General features: G+C 42.2%; 1 protein-coding gene across 3 annotated transcripts in view; it reads right to left on the reverse strand.

The window, feature by feature from the left end:
• The window catches only part of KDM3A (lysine demethylase 3A), a 29,382-nt gene that overhangs the window by 1,116 nt on the left and 7,993 nt on the right, over positions 1 to 20,273 (reverse strand). For all 3 annotated transcript variants that reach the window (XM_058803310.1, XM_058803309.1, XM_058803311.1), the window contains 19 exons: positions 19,988 to 20,112; positions 19,437 to 19,509; positions 19,268 to 19,356; positions 17,038 to 17,189; positions 15,472 to 16,043; positions 14,091 to 14,292; positions 12,478 to 12,692; positions 9,676 to 9,828; positions 9,308 to 9,403; positions 8,848 to 8,975; positions 7,033 to 7,219; positions 6,401 to 6,570; positions 5,425 to 5,661; positions 4,835 to 5,006; positions 3,808 to 3,898; positions 3,126 to 3,256; positions 2,233 to 2,352; positions 2,009 to 2,148; positions 60 to 236 (listed from right to left, as the gene is read on the reverse strand). In XM_058803310.1, the coding sequence (XP_058659293.1) occupies positions 60 to 236; positions 2,009 to 2,148; positions 2,233 to 2,352; positions 3,126 to 3,256; positions 3,808 to 3,898; positions 4,835 to 5,006; positions 5,425 to 5,661; positions 6,401 to 6,570; positions 7,033 to 7,219; positions 8,848 to 8,975; positions 9,308 to 9,403; positions 9,676 to 9,828; positions 12,478 to 12,692; positions 14,091 to 14,292; positions 15,472 to 16,043; positions 17,038 to 17,189; positions 19,268 to 19,356; positions 19,437 to 19,509; positions 19,988 to 20,112 (3,230 nt within the window). The remainder of the gene's footprint in view (positions 1 to 59; positions 237 to 2,008; positions 2,149 to 2,232; positions 2,353 to 3,125; positions 3,257 to 3,807; positions 3,899 to 4,834; positions 5,007 to 5,424; positions 5,662 to 6,400; positions 6,571 to 7,032; positions 7,220 to 8,847; positions 8,976 to 9,307; positions 9,404 to 9,675; positions 9,829 to 12,477; positions 12,693 to 14,090; positions 14,293 to 15,471; positions 16,044 to 17,037; positions 17,190 to 19,267; positions 19,357 to 19,436; positions 19,510 to 19,987; positions 20,113 to 20,273) is intronic.

The following is a 20,273-nucleotide window of genomic DNA, read 5'->3' on the forward strand; positions in this document are numbered from 1 at the left end:
AGGCACATGCTCAAAGGGCTGCCCAAGCAGTAAAGCCATTCCATGTCCCTGGTGCTTGCCTGGTGTGGAGCTCCTGCTGGGATGAAAACTACATCTCCTAGAAACTGTACAATAGCCCAGCCTTGAACTCCGTACTCCTGGTGAAGGCGTTTCCTCAGCGATCGGTCCAGGTACCAGCTCTGATCGTGAATGGGATCATGATCTACAGGGTTTTCTTGGCCCTGCTCTTCTGCAACCTGGCAAAGCGACAAGACAACAGCATTTTAACACACCAGTCTGACTGGACAGTCAAGTTGTACCTGTGGTATTCCACAAAAGGTGTGCCAGAGGGACTTGCACCACGTGTGCAGGTAGGAGAGTTACACAATGCAAGTTTGGATCTTCACTCAGACCTCTGTCAAGGTTTCAGCATTGCTTAGGTCCCACTGGCTTCAAAGACACATTGCAAATGTGGATGTGGAAAATGTAAGTAATCCCAAGTGCCAGTGGCAAGTGAAGCTGCCTGTGTTCACGCTGGGAAGCACTGTCACACGTGGAACCAGTGTTGTGACATTACTAATGCTGGAGAGGGGCTGTGGAGAAGGGTGTGAAGTGACAGGACAGGGCAATGGCTTTAAACTGAAGGACAGCAGGTTTAGATTAGAAGAAAAAATTAGGAAGAAATTAATTGCTGTGAGGGCAGTGTAGCACTGGCACAGGTTGCCCAGAGAAGCTGTGGCTGCCCCATCCTTGGAAGTGTTCCAGGCCAGGTTGGACAGGGCTCTCAGCAACCTGGTCCAGGGGAAAGTGTCCCTGCCCACTGCAGGGGGTTGGATTGAGCTCCCCTTAAAGCTCCCCTCCAACCCCAGCCACTCTGAGATTCTGAGACTCCACAGCCTGTGACTGGAGGACACTTCCAAGTGTGGAACTCGGCAGGTGTCTGCCTTGAGGCCACCAGCAGGCAGTGTGTGCTCACTGACCCAGAGCACGCAAACCAGATTTTTCAGGAGAAACGAGACTGGGAGGCACAACAAGCACTTCAGGACAGAAATTTGAGGGTTGTGGAGAGGGAATTTCTGTAAGAAGTTGCTGTATAAATCCAACTTGCTGCAGCAGCCATTTACACCCAGGACTGTAGCCCAAAAACTCATCTGGGAGGAGATAAACAGCTTGATTCTACTCCACTAAAAGCTGCTGAAAGCCCCACACCTGCCAGCAAGTGTGATACAAGGACTGAGGTGTGAGACACAGATGTCAGGACTCCAAGTGCTAATGCTTATCAAACCCAGTATCACATTTGATCAACCATAAGATTTGTTCTTTGTTAATATTAAATAAGTCTGTTGCAGCCTCTCCCAGCTTCCAGCAAGAAAGCCATAAGCCTGACCAAGCCAACAGCTGTTTAGATAATCCAATTTATCTTTTTAAATATCAGCATATTGGCTCTTTCCACTTTTAGAGCACCAAAGAAGTCTCACCATTAAGACCACAAAGAACTCTGGGCTATCTGAAGTAAATCTGAACACTGAAACAAAGCCCTTTTGGATGTGGAAGCACATCTCTACTAAACCCTTAACTCCCATGAAAACATGACACAAAACACCACCCTTAATTCAGACCTCATGAAGGTAGGGAGAAAAAAAATGTAGTAAGAGAGAACAAGGAAAGAGGAAGAGTGTTATGTACCATGTACTGCTCTGACATTTCTCAAAAATGTCTCATATTCTTCAAAAAAGGATCAAATTAAACTGCTTTGCCTTAAATCTAAACCAGCAATTTTCTTGTTCACTATGTAACATTACTCATCCATGAGCAGAGTGGGCAGAAGGAATATCTGCACACAAGGTGACTGCAAGCTTCAGCTCTCCACCCTTTTCAGGTCCTACAAGACTCAAGGCATAGAAGTTTTGTCTTGGTACAACTCCAGTTTTTTGTTTCCACACTAACTGGGATATGAAGGAGGAGAAATCCCCAAAGATAGACTTGCAAGCCTCCGCAGGCAGAAGAGTTTCTGAGATGAGCAGCTCACCTTCTTCAGGAACTCCCGGATCTTCTCCGTGTCCTTGGCAGCGTAAATGTGCCACAGAGCCCCGGGCTTCTCTCGGCTTTCAGTGAAACGCTTGATGGTCAGCTCATCAGAGTCCCCATCCTGGATGGTCTTCAGCACTTCTGTGGAAGGCAACACCAGCACTTACACCACAGGATCTTCCCTCTGGCCACAGAATTATCCCCCAGCCACCACTGACATTTTACCTTCTTCTTGATCAGCCTGGCCTTTGGGGATCCCCACGTAAACCATGACGTTGGCTGCGTCAGACACATCCAAGTGCAGGTTGGTTGTGCCATATTTTCTGTCCTCTGGTGTTATTAAGCCTGGGGGAGGAATCAAAGGGGGGAAAAAGGAGTAGCAGATCCATTAGTAAGACAAAGAAATGGTACACCACTGTCAGAAGCACTTTCTGAGAGGATCAGAGTGCTTGTACTTCTACCAACAGATGCTTCCAGAACAGCAATTTGCTTTCTATCCAGCACCTTGCTCCATCTTGTGGCTTCCCAAGTGATCTGCTGACACGCTGACATAGACCAATGTATTTCTGTCTAGCCTGTATGATATATAAGAGTCATGTTTAAGTCCTGCTAGGACAAAGCATTTTGAGAAATAGTCTCTTTTTCACTCTAACCAGCAGCTGATACAGGATTTACTATCCACCATCTTTCTACTGGCCATGATGCTGCTGCTCCATTTTAAATGTCTTTTGAGTGACAGCAAATAAACCAGACATGGAAAAAAAATGCTCAAGAAGAGATTAAAAGCTAAATGATACAGTTCAAAAAGGAGAACAACAGAAGTAATACAGCCAGAAGCAGCAAAACAACAAATACATGTTGCCAGCCTGTGGAGCAAGTTGATTGCAAGTCTGGGAATAACTACTATTGGCTTGAAACCACGTGGACAAAAAGATGTTTAATAAAATAAATCACATCATGCTCTGGACATCACTGATACCTACAGATGAGGCAAACTCAGGTTTTCTGATCCATGGGATTAATCAAATTGTCTACAACAGCAAGGATTCACATAATCTACAATAAATTTCAATAGGAATATGTGGTAAATGTGACCTTTGAAGTTAAAAATTCCTTACCATAGGCATTGTACATCTTGGGGCCCAAATCTGGTCGCACAAAATAGTTGGGAAGTCGAGAGGCAAGGTTGAGCTTGCCACCTCTCCTGGTATATTCTGGCAATGGGATATTTTTCATCAAATCATCAAACCTAAGATAATGCAGCAAAATTTAACATTAGGTACTGATAAAACCAAAACCAGATGAAACAGACTGCAACAAAAGCTCTCTTCAGATGAAGTGTATTCTTTCCCTCGGGGGGTTTTTGCTGGACACCATGAAAAGGAGCCAAACAAACAGGGCACAGAAACACAGCAAATAAATTTAACTGCTTGGAGTAATGTTATTTCATTGTGTAATCATCTCAAGAAATCTCAAATAGCTTAAATCCAAATATTTAAAAATGTTTGGCCAAAAACTAAGCTTCAACTGAACTTCAGACTTCAAAGTGATCCAGGCTTTTAGGAGCAGGTTTAGGTGCTCACTTTACTTAGCAACAAACACAATGAACTACATAATTTACCATGAAACTTGTGCAGGATTTCCATTTATGTCAGGCACCTCTGAGAAACAGAACTGTTCACATGGCATCACCTGCTGCCCAAAGCTGAGGCAGGTATGAAAACACAGCAATATTCCTAGAGTCCATTATTTTGGGGGTGTGCCACAGAAACAATGAACATTTCCTCTGGAAATTCATACCTAGAGGGCATCATATCTCTGAAGTCTTCTCCTGGAGGCCAGTCCTTAAGCTTCAGTACCATTGGCTCTCCCTCCTCTGTTCTCAGGCGACCTAATTTGAAATATTAACAAGTCTTAGTTTTTAACAGTTGTACAACTCAGAATCTGAAGAATTAAGATAAATAAATCTTTATCTCCGACTAAAACCATGTTCATTCCACAACTTTCCATGTAGAACTGAAGACATACCCTACTCTGGTGTCAGAGGAACATCACTCTCATGACAAACGTGTTACAACAGGAGATGTCAGACAGACAGACAGACAGACAAGCAGCCCTTACTGCTTCCCTGCCCAGGCACTTCCTACAATTTAACTCAGAAACTGGTTGCAGGCCAAAAGCAGCTGATGAAGCCAAATCTCTTCAAAGATAAGTAACAGAAAAGAAAGGTGTGAGTCTTCCACCTCCCACTCTTTGTGCCCTAAGTATGAAACTCCCTAAGCTTACAACTATTTACACAGTAAAGCAGATCCTTAGATAAGGATGTGTAACAGACACACAAAGGAGAGCCCCAGAAGAAATAGCAACTGTTAATTCTCCTGGAAAACCTCAAGTTCACTTCCCCAAAATATATTTTTATACAAAGTAACTTCAGTTCCTCAGTACAAAGTAGTACCTTCAAGTTAAAACAGCAGCACCCATTTAACCTGTGAGCACCACCCCGACCTGTGCTCTTCTGCTTCACTCAACTGAAATAAAAGAAAAACTGGCAGATACTGACTTGCTAGGAAGATCCTAAATTTCCCTAGAATGTTTCCCCAAATGCCTAAAGGCAGCCAAACATACCCCTGAAGGACAGTATTTCATGGGAACGAGTTTTTATCCACGATCCTATGAGCATAAATGTGTGCAATGCATCCCCAAACTGTCCAAGGTGAGGAGAAACCCTTGAACATCCTGTACACTGCTTATGGATCACAAATCTGTGCCAGGACAGAACTATTGCTGCTGAGTGTTCTACCCACTGGAACAAAGTCACAGTACTTACTGGAAATATCTTCAAAACCATCCCAGAAATCCCCTACAGTAGCTCCAGTGATGATTTCATTGGTCCTGCAGTTCACCAGATCTACCTCCTGTTGGCCAAACTCCTTCCTAAAGGACTCTGGTCTCCAGAGGTCTGCATTTAACTTGTGATGCACTCCTGACACCATCACAGGCTAGAAAGCAAAAGAACACCATTTTGAAGAATTATTAAACGCCAAAAATTCTATCTACAACAGGGTAATACAAAAAATACATGGAGCATTTGAATGCAGGCATTTTGCAAACTAAATGCTCAGTATGTTTTAAACAGAATTCTGCCTTACCATGCATCTGAGCATTCTCTTTCAAACTGAGGCAGCTTTTTATACCTAGAGCCATAGCTTTTTATACATAGAGCCATAACTGCAGCTGTGTGCTTAGAAACAGATTTAAACAGTAAAACAGATCCTTAGATAAGGAAGCCTAACAGTGCTCACGGCACACATTTGATAAGGTTTAATGTTCCTTATCACTGCAGTGGTGGTAGCTGTGCTTCAACTGAAGGACAAAGCAGATGAATTGCAAATGGAAAAAGCAGGGAGATGGGGATACCTGTCCCTGCTTCCAGCACTCCCTGAAGACATTCCAGTTGCTCTCATTGTTGGGGTCCTGCAGGCACAGCAGGCGGTTGTCACACAGCCAGTAGTGGGGGGTGTCAAAGCCCATGATGGTGGGCTTGATGGTCAGCCCCTGGGGCTTCTTGGGCAGCTCTGTGATGGCTCTGTTCTGCACCAGGGAGGCAAAAATGTCATCAAGGATTTTGGGTGTACTCTTCAGTCCATTGTCTGTCTGATAAAACACATGAAAGAACAACAATAAAAAGTTAGTGCTCTTTTCTATTTCCATTGCCTTATCCTGCAGGTTTTGAAGAAAGTATTTGCTACTCCTAAAATTTTTTACTTGAGATCCAATTGTGCAGAGAAACCAACAACTGCAGAATTCTGCTGTCCAGAAATGCACCATCATTAAATGCCAGTGCCATTTCTTACACTTTATCTACAGAATTCTGGCACAACAATTTCTGCTGATTTGCATCTCAGCAACACTGCAGGAACCCAGAACAGGACTTGCTTTATATTAAAGAGCAGAAATTCAGTTTTAGCAAAGGACTCTCAAGGCCAGTATTTTTCCCCACCACTCTAAGATCAGACAAAGCCCAGAAACATCTGAAGTGAACCAGGCTGCAAATGAGGTATGGTGGAGACACCACAGAAGGTTCTTCCCTCCATCTGCAAGTTCATTGGTGCTTCTTTTTCATTCTAAAGGACATCCCAACCAATGCAGCTGCCAGGCTCTACCCTGAGGAGGTTAATCTGCTTTATCCCTTAGTTCCCAGTTTCCTCACCAAGACTTAGCACCACTAAGCTCCTCCTAACTGAGCACTGAAACTGAATTAATCCTTTTTCCCAAATTAAGACAATTTTACTGTGACAAGAAAGCAAACTGCCTGTGGCAGCTGTTCACAGGTTTAGAACAGAATCTAAGCCTGGGATCAACTCAAACTTGTAGGACAGAGTTTTTCCTGTACCTTTCCTGCAGAAGAGTTCAACAGGTTCCTCAAGAAGCCGGTGTTGTTGTTGCTCACAGGAGTTAATATTGCACTGTTGAATGTCTGCAGGGCTGCAGCTGGCTTGGCTAAGCTAGGGAGTGTCTGAAGAGGTTTATTTTCATTCTTGGAAATTGGTATGAGAAGTTTCTCTGAAATGAAGAAAGGAACACCATGAGAATACATCAAAACTGTGAAAATACTTTGTATTTTTTTAAGACAATATCCTCCTACATGCATACATGTACATATGTACATGTATACACAGATATATAAATCTCCTCCCAATACATGCAGATAAAATACTTCTGTCACTTAACTTTCTTCAATAAACCAACATTTTTAAAATCCCCCATTCTAAATAAAATCCAAAAATCCAAAACCCCCAAACAACAAAAATTCTCAAGATTTTCAAGAATACCTGCATTAATGGGATTTTAATCCAGTTTTTGACACAGAATACGCTAACTCTGCCAGGCTTTACTCCAGGGCACTGAACCCTCATGCCAGCAGGCCAATGACATCACTCTCAGCACAACATTTTGCTGGGTCTGACCTATATTCTTCTGACAAACAGCCACAGAGGGGTTACTCTTCACTGGTTCTGCACATACCTTTGTTTTCTTTATTCACATTTCCACTGGTTAGGTTTGAAAACCAATTTAGTGAAGGAGAAGTATTTACAGAAGCAGTTTGTTTGCTTCCAAGTGCTGACTTTAGAGGAGGATCATGTGTAGTGACTTGTGGGCTCAGGACAAAGCTGCTGTGTTGAAGGCCAGGCCTGTCCCCAGATGCCAAGTGCTGAAAAAGCAAAGCAATAACTTGTTTAGACACAGACACGCTCCACACAAAGGGAATACAAACAACAGCACGTCCAAACTCATCCTTTGAGCATTAAAATGGTTTGGCCCTCAAAACGTGTGATCCCCAGCAGAGGTCAGCATTGCAGCTCTGCAGGGTTTGGGAGCTCCTGAGGCAGGAGCAGCCAGATCCATCTGCCCTCAGACAGACCCAACTTTCCCAGGTGCATTTTCTGGGATTGCTTTGGGAACCAAGGGCAGTTTTAACAGAGTTCTCACATTTCTAGTCCCAGCTGATGCTCAGGCCAGGGCTGAGCTGCAGCTGCAGCTCAGAGGATAGAGCAGACATGGAGCATTCCTAAACTTGCTCTTAAGCTGGCAGCAAAGGTGCACTCACCTGCCAGGTGTGAGCTACACCTGCACAATGCAAGCACAGGATTGTCCATCTCCTGTGCAGCTGATTTATCTGGGCTTTTGGAGGTTCTAGAACAGAATAACCAAACCACAGCTTTGCCCTGGGATTCCTGCATGATGGTGACATCTCCTCTCTCTGCTCAAACAATAATCACCTCAGAAATTATTCTGCTTTTTTGTCTACCTATTATTACATTCTCTATTTCATCTCTGACTGCTGATGCTTCGCAAGCACTCTAAACATGACATAATACAAAATGTTTCAACCTTTAAAGAGCTTATCCTCACACAACCAGTGCAGCAACTAATTCTACAAAGATGTGTAGATAAATTTAATGCAGCTCTTTGTCCAGAATCACAGGAAATCTGGATTCAGAAGACTGAAGCCCAGTCAGTTGAATGCTAACTTTTGACTCATAACTATCTTCCACACTTGTAACAACTGAATTTTTTTTTGTCTCTTCTGTTCATTGCTTATACTGAAATCAAGTCCAACCTGCTTCTTACATTTAAGGTAACATTTATTTCCAAAACAAGGCTATGAGTAAGCATCTAATAAAATTAAAATCACTTAATTCACCCCATTTCTTGTGAGATACTTCCAAACTATGCTATTAATTTGTGCTGTTTTTAAAAGCAAAAATATACTACATCCATTATAAATATGTGTATCTTGTGAGGTTTCCTTTGTTTTAGATTTTTCTGCAGTACAGAGAAGCAAACCTACCAGACTGCCACAGAAATCAGTGAAGCTCCACACTCCTCTAAATCTCACTATTTTTTTAAATGCTTCGTTCTTCTATGAATCCCAGTGCTCTCCCACCTTACTCCCTCCTTTAGATGCTGAATGTTTTATATCTCAGGACCCAAGGAATAGCCTACACTTCACAACCACTCCCACTCATTTGTTCTTCACATTCTTCTCTTAAGGCATCTCTCCATCTAATCCCATTTTTGCTCTAAAATCCTCACTGAGCCTTTTTAAAGGACAGGTCAACCAGTGAGGGCTCAGTGCCAAAGGGACACAAATGAGATTTCCCCAAAAACTGAGAGCTGGATCAGAAAGATGAACAGTGAACACAAATTGTCCCTGTGTGGTGGGGTGATCACAGAGGTCAGGGCTGGCACCTACAAAGCCAAATTAGCAGTGGCTTCAGGAATATGCAACAGACTGACACAAACTTCACTGCACAGAGCCAGAGGCAGTAACAATACCTGTTTGGAATCCTCCTTTAGAGCTGGCTTGGATAGTGCTTTGAACTGCTTATTTGCACAAGGACAATTTGCTTTTATTCCCCATTTTGTTCTCACAGAGTGAACAATGTCACCAACATCATAGAGAGCTGAAGGGAGAGAAGCACAAATGAGCTCACACATAATCACAACATCCAGCAGTCACCAAGGCTTTTTAAGAAATTGTGTGTGCTGTGCAGCTAAACTCTAATATGTGACTACTGTTCATGATTAAACAAGAAGTTCTGCTACTTCTTTGTAAAGGTCAAAGATAATAAAATAGTATTAAACACACATGCTACTTCTGTCTTTGGATAATAAATGCTAAGCTTTTGCCAACTTTACCATTAAAATCAAACCTCACTCAGTACAATATTAACAACACACAAAAGACAGCAAAATCCTACAGCACATTTTGATGTTAATCAAATATTTCCAATACCTTTTCCAGGAATTATTTGTGTAGGCATTAGATTCTCTGGTTCATGTGCCTGTCCCTTCACACATTTAAACCAGGAGAAAGTATCAGAGTCATCATCTGTAAAACAAAACCATGACAGTGTTTTGTTACTGATTTGACTATTACTGATACATCCAACCAGGCCTACAACGCATCCTTTTGGTTGGGAAGGCTTTTTTTTGGGTAATTTTTTTGGCCCATTTCTTACATGCAACCACAGGCCTACAACACATCCTTTTGTTTAGGAAGGTTTTTTCAGCTCCTTTAAGGTTACCATTGACTTCCAAGTCCACCACCGATTTTATTTCCCCTCTTTCCCCCTTGTTTCAGGTAGCAATAAGCACTCCCACCTTCATGTGAGCTTTTTTTCCTCATCCTGTAGCAATCCACACACACCCCAAAGCCACACTTGGAGCAGACCCAGTGCAGGTTGAAGATGGTGGTGTCACACACGTCGCACATCTCGCGCACGCCGCGCACCGCGCGCTTCCAGGCCACCTGTCCTGCAGCCAAGGAGGGGACAGTCACAGTGTCAGTGCCAGCAAATTCAGTGTTTGCATGGTAAGTACAGCCACTTCAGCACAGTGATGTGACTCACACTTGTTCTTGTATTGGGACACCAAAAAATGCTTTTGTTGTTACACAACAGCCCAAGCAATTGGGACCAGTTTGCTTCCTCCTGTGCAGCACCAACCACAGCTTTTACTCCTGACACGTGTCTGTCCAAGTTAACAAGCACTTTCCTGATGTTCTCCTAAGTGGAAATCCCACAGCTACTCCAGGAAATAAATTCAGGTACTGCTGGCAAGCTAAACTTAATGTGTAGCTTGCCACAGCCAGCTTAGCCTTGCTCGCTATTCAGCAGCATGGTGGGCAAGTAGCTGTCAGCCTTTGGGGAGGTTTTATGTGTTTGTTTGTCTGACCTTCTCAGAATGGTGAATTTTCTTTGAAGCACTGACTGCTGCTGCCCAGATTTCCTATGTACCCACTACATTCCCCCTTCCTTACCCCAAGCCACTTCTTTCCACCTAAAACATCCCAAACCTTGACAGTATCTTGCAAAAAATTACAAGCCCTTCCAGAGCTGTATAATTTTTCAGTGAATCTGTGATTATGCAAGAATTATTTTAGTCTGATCTCCACCTCCTTATGTTGCCAGCTAGAAAACTAGACAAGACAAAAAGCACACACCTGCCTCCTCCTACCACCTTCCACACTTGTAACTTCTCTGAAACTTCCCTGCCCACAATGTTTCTTAATTTTAAAAGCAAGTTATGAGAGACCATGTCCTGATGCATGCTAAGAAAACCATACCAGCATCCAAGACATCTGCTGCTCTTGTTCTGAATAATGCCCATTGACTATGTATGGAACAACACTGGAATAGCTTAGCACAATTTGTTCTTAAGTAGGAGGTAAAAATTGTTTGACTGCTTGCTTCAGAATTCTTCCAAGAGACACAGGTCTCAGTATCACCAGCTCCATTCTCCTCTGCCTTTAAAAAACATGCACTATATTTATCATTTTCTAGGTCAACTCTCCAATTTCCCCCAAACAGGATGAAGGTGTTTTTTTCTTATCTTTTGAATGCAATTTCCTATCTTTTCTGAGTCTTCTCTCTTTGTACTTCTCCTACTTTTTGGTTCCTTTCTGCAGTTTGATCCTGTTTCCTTTAGGCATTTGGTAGCCAAGGAACAACGTGACCAAACAAGGTGTTCTTTCTACACTAGTCAATCTTTTACTTCACAGGGAAAACACATTTAAATTTACCAGAACTTCAAGCCACGGTAACAGAAGAATCCCCCTTTTTCCTGTGCTGACTGAGCACACTCCCACTGTATTATTGTTCAAAGAACACCACATATTCAGACTGTAAATTACTTCTTTCCTGCCCAGGGTATTCAAAATAACCTCCATATTAATGAAAGTGTGTTCCCTTCCTCTCACCAGTCAGGGCAATAAAATCAAAGATGAATTAATGAGACACTGCTCCTTTCAAGCCAATTCCAGAACTCACACATGTCTGTGTTTTTTAAGCAGAGGATGTTTCTGGTAGCTATGCCAACAGATGCATCCTCTGCTATAAGGAACACCAGACCTTCCCTTTGTTTCATGAATTCACCCAAAGCTTCACTCTCCCAAAAGTGTTTCTGTATTTCAGTCTACACATCTCACTCTGGCTATAGATAATTTGGTTCCACAGACCTGAACGTGTTGCAGGTCAAGAGAAGAGCAAAGCTTGCAGATTCCAAACAGCCCAAGGTAAAGACCCCACAGCGAGAATTTCTGGAATAACTCAAATCTTCCCCCGCTTTTGAAGGGCATTCAAGCTTGTTCAGCTTTTTTTCTTCTCTCAGAACAGTGGAATGACTGCCAAACTGAGGATCTTTATCTAATGTCAACACTCCACAAGCACAGCAGACAGTGACAGTCTCCTAAACTGTGCTGTACCCTGATCATGCACTTAAAATCCAGAAAACAAACAGAGTTTTAGGAGTCATTCTGCTCTGAGAAGTGATGATGCAAGGTTCTAACTTCCCCATCTGTCTGCTCACATTTGCTACAGAAATATTTTGATGTGGCCAAACCCCTGTGGTTTTGGGGTGCTAAGTTTGCCCTGTCTACACTAATTACCCTCTCCAATCAGTTATCCCATCACCAGCACTCCTCTGGTCTATGCCCAGTAGGGCTGCACAGAATCACTTCTAAAAGTGCTACTGGAAACTTGCAGGGGGAGGAAAATAAAAATCTCTTTTCCTGACAGACAGCATTAGGTCCATGATGCAGTTATAATAAAACAGGACCTGTGCAAAGTAAAATCTTAATTTCATTTTCACACCAGGAACAGATTTTGTTGTCAGCTACCTGGTAGTTTGATTTTTTTTCCCTTTGTAACAGGAAAAGTAATTTGATAAATTGAGAAACAACTTCTGACAAAGAAGGGTGGAACTGCCCTTCCCTTTCCCCTCCCTGTGAGGAGCAAAGAGTTGTTGACACCAGTTCACAGTGGCTTTTAACCATTCCCTCTCTGAAAAGAGAGGCACTCAAGTCTTATATATTTCCAAATATACACAATAAATTTTCCCACAGAAGCTCAAAGCTTCACATAAAGCTGTGAAAACATAAATGATTTCAATAAAAGTTGCTCTTACTGTGTGGTTCAATGGTTGACATGACTTCCTTTTCAGATATCACCAGCTGGCAGAAGTGGTCTCCAATGTTGGCCAGGATGTATTTTGCTGTGTCCAGATCTAGACCCACAACATTTTTGGATAAAGGCAGCCACAGGCTAATGGCCTCAGGGTCGTACTTATTTGGAGTTAAGAAACCTTCCTCACGCAGTATTCCATGCTTATTAAACTGCAGCCTGATGAAAAAGGGGCAAAAGGAGAAAAAGCCTCATCACCTTAAATGCTGCACTGGTTTAAATTCATCCCAATCAGTCCATGCTTGAGTTGCAAGTGTGTGTACTGTATGCCAATGAATTTACTCAAAGGTTACAACAGACATGGGTAAACACACACTAGCATTAAGCACGTTCAATGCACTGCTGGTTTTAAAGAAAAAAGACTGAAAACATTCAGATTTTTAGTTAGGAAATCTGCCTTACAACAAGTGGCTCTTTATTCACACAAAACCAAATCAGACTTACAATTTTTAAAATGCACTGGCATTAAGGCCACATCTAGAGATGGCAACAGCAGTAATTTTATCTAGGACTACATACAATTCTCAAGAGAAGTTAGAATGCCTTAAATATAGAATATATTTCAAGTAACAATTCACTTGGAAGCAGCTGTCAAAAGGCATCAAGCGAAATTTGAGTAAGATATATTCTTGAGTGATTCTGAGTAGGTGGAAAGAATGAGATCTATATTGTTAGTAATGTCTTAAATGGAAAATATGAAGAGCTCTGTTCAGGAACCTTTTTACTAAATGCTGAAGAAGGAAGGTAACTGCTGATGAGAGTGTGTGCTCACTGTAGTGTTAGGTGTGCCATGAGAACACATGCTGGCAGCTGCTGTCCTCAGACAAATGCCATCTCCAGATCTGGCAGATTGCAATTCAATAAAAAGGAATAATTCCCTCAGTTTCCAGTTCTAAACCAAAGGATTCATGTGATTTGAACTGCACTGCAAATCTGGATTGTTACCCTGAGAGGATGAATGAGCATACTCTGCTGTTACTTCGGTCTCACACATCAGATTATACAAAGATTTACTACAGTAAAATCTCTAATCTGAGGATAAATAACAGATTAGTAACACATTTGTATTTTTTAAGATGTTTAGCAACAAAAGTGAATTCCAGTGGGTGCAGAGATTAAACACTTCCATGAGAAGCTCAAATGTCCCCAGCTGAAAGCCCACAGCCACTTACTGCAACCCTTCCATGGCTGTGGGCTCATGGCTAACATTCCAGGTGTCCAACCACTAAACTCTGGGAAACCTGCATGGAATCTACCCTCTCATTAGTATCTCAATTTTACTGAGCTGTAGCACTCAAACTAAACTCATGTTATCCTACTGGCACTCAGCCCAGAACAGCAAAATAAAGAGCTCCAAGTCCTGCCAAAATATTTTCTGCTCAAATGAAGCACTTGTACAATTTCTAAGGGCTAAAAAACCCTTGGCAGCCGCTCATTAGTTGGGTACATTGGTCTTATAGCCACACACCGGCATTAAACAGCTCACAAACAGAGCCCTCCGTGAGCTTATTCTGGGGATTTCTGACTTTGCACGGAGTGCGACTGGACGGTTCTCACCTCCTGAAGTGGAAGAAGCGGCAGAAGACGGTGGAGTCCCTCTGCTCCTTGTTCTTGCGGTAGCTGTCCAGGCGGCACTCGCGGCACTTGTGCAGGTGCGGGGCGATGCTGTTGCAGGAGCCGTCCTGCACAAAGGCCTCCCCGCTCTGCTGCAGCTTCCTCACCCTGGCAGCGTCCGCCAGGACGGACTTGCGCGCAACGGCTGCGGGGAGAGCAGCCGGGGTCAAACACCTCGGCTTTTCTCACAGAAAACCTCAGTGTTTTAGTGCAAGAGTCACATCAACTTCTCCTGCGAGTTTCACGCTACACTGAAACCAAGCTATGCTAAAAATATTTGCGGTTGGCAGAAACCTCTCCTCCAGTCAGCATCTCGAGCTGCAGTTCCAGTGAAGCCACACAGACTATGTGGAACCAAGAGCTCCTTCCACTTTTTCACAGAGGAGCATTTTGAAACAACATCTGTTTTTAAAGGAAGTTCTTCAGCCAGAGTTGGAGCCCTGAGCAACCATATTTCACAATAAACTGGGACAGAGTACAACCTGGCCATTTCTCAGTCCTGTTTTCCCCCTTCATGATGCAACAGCTTTCAGCATCTTACAGTAACAGATGCCAAACATTTCCCTTCCTCCTACGCTGCCAGTGAGGCCTTGCAGGGGACACAACAGTGACTGCTTGGCTGGCTGTGTATCCATGCTAATTATGGAACAGCACATGGCAATCCAAGACCAAGCAACAAGAGATTGAAAAAAAAAGGAGGTGGGTATGTAGGGGATTCCCAGGATCCTGAACAATCAGCAGGACACATGACACCAGGAGTCCAGCTCCTTAAACAAGCACAGCCCATCACCTCCTGTCCCATGTGCAAACCACCAAATGGAAAAGAGGAACAAGGTGGGTGTTTTTGGGGTTGAGTGGGTTTTAATTTTTGGTGGTGGTGGGTGCGTTTGTGTTTGTTTTGCTCTCATGACAGTTTTTAAATCAAAGCCCCTCTTGAACAGAGCTTTGTTAAGGACAACTTCCATCCCTAACCATGTCTGTAAAATTCAGGACCATGGCTAAAAGGTAATCTCATTGTGCCATCAGCATCTGTATTCCAAAAGAACCTTGATTTTGTAACCTCTTTTACCATTCTGTTCTTGCATCTATTTTGTAACAACTTATTTCTAAAAACTAACGATTGGTCCTTTTCCTTTATCAGGAAAAGGTGTTTCTCCAGTTTGTTGCATTCCTATCTTAAGTGAACACACAAATGACTCAAATTCCCGATTTACTCACACAATTTAAATTACTAATTTTGCACATGTAACAAATTACCTACTTTAAGTAGTTAGACAGAAATTACAAGGATTTTGAAGTGACAGGAAATTTTAGGAACACTTACTATTATCCTGGACCTTGGCACTTCCAGTCCAAAAGCTTTCACTTTCACTTCTGTCACAAAGAATCTCATTTGAATTTCTTCTGATGAAAAACTCCATGTCTGCAAGTTCATCAATCTTGTTTCCTTTGTGGCTGCTGTGGCTGTTGCAGCTGCTTTGTGATTTAAGCCCACACTCACCAAAGGACAGAAGATGAGCATCTGAGGTTGAGGGTCTGCAGTCCAAAGTTCTCTGCAGTTCAACAGTGCCACTGCCTCTGGGTATTGCTATGGAAGGGCTGGCATGCTGCAATTGTTTTATGGAAATGCATTCCTTGGGAAAGTTTGTGGTGGCCTTCATGAAAGGTTCATTAGTATTCTTCAGGTTGGTTCCCTTTTCATTAGCTGAATCAGTTAAAGATGAAGGTCTTGAGGTTTTCAAAGAGGTATATTTACCATTTTGCTCACTGGGGTTTTGTGTTTGTTCTTTAGACATAAAGCTCACTTTAGGAAAGGCTGTCAGCTCTTCTGTCAATGGTTTCACTCCAGTACTGAGACAGGAAGGATGAGTTTCTGGTAGGCTTCGTCTACATGTGCTGAAACACAACATGCAATCATTAGGAAAAAACCCACAAATGTGTCAAATAAATCAAAGCATCAGCTGCTCAATCTAGCCACACTTAAAGCTTGAAAGAAGAAATTGAGTTATTTAATTATGTGCTTTGAGTTCTGATGGGTGAGTATTTTAAATTTTGTGTGAGGCTAAATGGGTCTGTGTTTTTCAGGTGTTTTATCTGGGTTTGATTTTTTTGTTAAACTAGAACAATAAAACTCTACACCCATGTAGGCACACACAAATTTAGGTACTTGCTGCTACTCCACTTCCTCCTCTCACAAATAAATAGTTGCTTTCTCATTTCCTCCAGGCAACTGCTGAATAACCAAATGCATTTCATTTGCACGTCTGTGGCAAGATTCTCAAGGATCTTCAGACTGGCACCACAAGTCACTATGCTGGAGACTGTAAACCCTCTCTCACAAAAAGCCTTTTAAAAGTCGTATTTTCCACATTCAGCAAATGAGACAAAACTAGCAGAAAAATCCCTATTAGCACTTCAAATTTGGGTTCCCCTGTCACACTATTTCTACCATCACATCCATTTTGTGACAGAACTGGGGGTAACAGAAGTCCAAAGGCACTGGCATCCAACAGAACTGTAACTGGGGACCTGGAGCTGATCTGCAAGGAAGCAAACACCTGCCTGAACAGGTTTGGTTTTCTTGGGGGCAGGGAGGGAAAGCATTTGACAAAGCAGGCACCACACCTGGGTATCCTTTTACACATGGGGACAATGAAACAGTGACAATAGCCTGGGACACTGAAGGGCCACTTCCTTAAAGTTAAGTAAGCACATGGCATTAGGAAGTAAATTACATATCCAGGCAGGCAAATTTAACACTCTCCTATGCTGGTTTTACAGAAGAGTAGTTACTACAGCTCTGGAAAATGACCTCAGAGTTTGTTGTGCTAAGAATCAGAATTCTTTTTGGAGGTAAAATGTCTGTATGAGCATAAACCTGCTTCCTTACCCCTGAGGAGTCTCTGCACCAAGGTTGGGTGGTGAGTTGGCTGCCAGGGGCAGGCCTGGGTGCCTTTGGTCTTTATTTGCAGGAGTACATCCCAGCAGGGCTTCACCCAGCACAGTTGGTACTGACTGCACGTGGCCCTGACTGGGAGAAACCTGCAAGGGAGATTTTAACAGTTAGGAAAAGTCAGGACAAAGTATGGCTTTGCAGGGTTCAGCCTGAAAGGAAAAATAGAATAATACTCTTCTTACCATGTTTAATAAAGTCAATTAAAGAGTCACTCAGTTCATGAAGTGGAAAGACTTTAAAGTGTCCTTTTAAAGTTCATAGGTTCCATGAAAGACTGTTCATGTTAATTCATTTCCCCCAATTAACAACTAACTTATTTGGGGAAGTCTATTAAAAAGTAGAAAAAAAGACAGAAAGCTCTGCTCTTTGTAACTGCCAGTGCAGAAATGTTTCTAAAGTAACTGCAGTAATTGGCAGTCAGAAATAGATTTCTAATCTCAGCTGAAAATCCCAGTGAAAATCAGAACTGTGAAGACTGACAGCATTACCAAAGATCTAGATGGGAACTTTCTTGTAGCAAGAAAATCTTTGCAGCAGAATTTTAGGAAGTGTTAAGTACAGAAATCCTACATTGATTAAATCACCAACCCAAGAAATCTATAATTAATTTAGAAATACAACAGGCCTACCACATTACCAGGGGTGTTTACAACAGTGGCTTTTCTGTGGGGGTCCTTCCCCAGCTGGGAAGTTACACTACAGCTCCTTAGCATCAGCTCCAAAATATTTCCTTTTGGCTTTGATATTACACAGCTGTCAGGCACCAAGTCAAGCTCTCAGAAAAAGGCTGCAGATAATTAACTCCACACAAGAAATCAGTACTATCATACATTTATTAACAAAAAATATGGCTTCAGCCAATCACTCCCACATAGTGACATCCACCAAAATCAGAGCAACAAATAGCTCCTGGTTTCCTCACTAGAAGCACACTCACTGGAACCACTCTGAAAAAAATGGTTGCAAGGCATTTCCCGAAGAGTGCAAAAGTGAAAAATGATCCAGTCCTCTGAAGGAAGGTAGACTGGAAAATGAGAAATAAATAACTCACTATTTTAAGGAAAGACTATGGTAAAACAAGATATGAATTCAGATCATAGTAATTCTTCAGCAGGGCACCTGGAATGTAAAACACAGCCCAGCTTTGTGTGTGTCAAGCAGAAATTATGCAGGAAACTGAAGAAAGGCAAACTGAGCACCAAAAGCTGCTCAAGGTACCCAAGCACAAGCTGTGGAAACCCAGGACTGCAATCCTTGGCTACTCCATGGTGCCCTGCTGCACACTCCTCAGCAGTAAACACAGGACAGGGCACTCTGCTCACTGAGGCACCTTCCCCTGTGCCTGGTACCTCAGGCTGCCTCTTTGTGAGGCTGTCAAAGACCTGCACAGCTCACTCTACACAGGACTGACTGCACAGCAGCAACACAACCCTCTCCCTCCCAGTCCTGAGCTTCCCAAAGACTGGCTACTCCTGCCTAAAATGCAGGTTTTGATCCGAAATACTGGGGTAAACTTACAGGGCAAGTTTTCTACAGCCAAGCCACGATTTTTCATTTTTGCATTTCTACACTGAAGCTACCAGTTTGTCTTTTGACCTTTGAGAGTTTATTCATCTCTCAGTGATACCCAGCAGGTCACTCACAAAAGAAATAAAAGTAGACATGAGAGTATCAGAAAAGTCTCATCTCCTTTCTGTACTGGAACAACCTTCAACTGCTGCTTGTCCAGCTGGAATCCTCAAAGGACCCAAGTGCAGCTGAAAGTTTTGGGTTCAAGTACAAAATTGTTGAAGAACATGAAAAGCAAAGGTTATAAACCTCAGAACTCCTTTGTGCTTTCTCCTACTGCAAGGATACAGGACCAGGCAGACCAACTCTTAAGCAAAAGGAGGGGGGCAAAAAGTACTGTTTAAACCCCAAACAAAAAAAACTGAACAAACAAAAACCCCAACAAACCACCAACATTCAAGGCTTAGTAGCTTTTGCTCCAATTATCACAAGGCAAGATGTTCAATTCATGCCCAGACAAGTTTGAAAGAACTCAACACACCCTCCAAGGGATTATATTCATCATTCTACTTTCCAATCTAATCCTTATTTAAGATGTTTTGAGAAGTGACATAATGATTACGTAACAGCCATATATAACAGAGCAAGACATTACCTCAGGAGAAGATTTTGTGTGTTTAGCATCAACACTTCCACTGCTGTCAGATGACTTCCTTTTCACACCCCCAAAGCTTTTTGATTTATCTGGAAGAGAAGGTGATCAAGATTAGTCAATCACAAATAACCTACTTAGTGCTTGAAGGACAAAAAGCAATAGGTCTTACCACATTTTCCATTGTTGTCATATATGATTTCAACATGAATTAATTCTGGATCAAGAGTTTTTAAAGCTGGAATCTTGAGAAAGACAGGAAACACAAAAGCAGCCATTTAGAGAGGTGAAACTATTTTAAATATATTTATCTTATATATGGTGGTATGGACTAAGCTTAGACACTTAACTTCTAGGTTCTTTGAATACCAAGCTGAATTTAACAACACACCATGTGACACTATCTCTGCATAAACACACAAAGTGATGCTTGAGAACACAAACTTGTGCTGTCTGCACAGCACAAAGAGCAAAGATCATGTTTGTTTCACTCTTACAACAGAAATTCCAGGTCTCCCTTATTTTTCATAGAAGGACATTTGTTATTTAATAATCTAACTGCAGCATAAAGAAACACTTTGGGTTATATTATTCTGCCCAACACTGACATTCATGTTTAAAGATTACAGTAAAGACAGAAATAAAAATTATTCTGGTGGAGACATAAATAAAATTTGTACTTATTCCCCATATCATTTGTAAACCACTGCAGCTGGTTCCTACCTCCTGACAGTTGACTTCCAGAGTTCTTGTAGCTGGATTTCCATTGACAACAACTGCTGTGAACCACTGAGTAGAAGGGTCCAGGCTATAAATCCTAATTTTTGAACCAATGATATTTTTTCCACCTACAAAATTGGAGAAAAAAGAAAAAGCTTAGAGACAAAGGAGGTATGAAGATGACCACAGTTATCAAAATTAATTCTTCCTGTTCTTACATTATGGGAAATGAAAACTGTAAGATGCAATATCTACTTTTTCAAAAAGGTCACTCCCTGCATGTGCAAGC

The sequence above is a fragment of the Ammospiza caudacuta genome, chromosome 4 (genome assembly GCF_027887145.1).
Source record: "Ammospiza caudacuta isolate bAmmCau1 chromosome 4, bAmmCau1.pri, whole genome shotgun sequence".
Lineage (NCBI taxonomy): Eukaryota > Metazoa > Chordata > Aves > Passeriformes > Passerellidae > Ammospiza > Ammospiza caudacuta.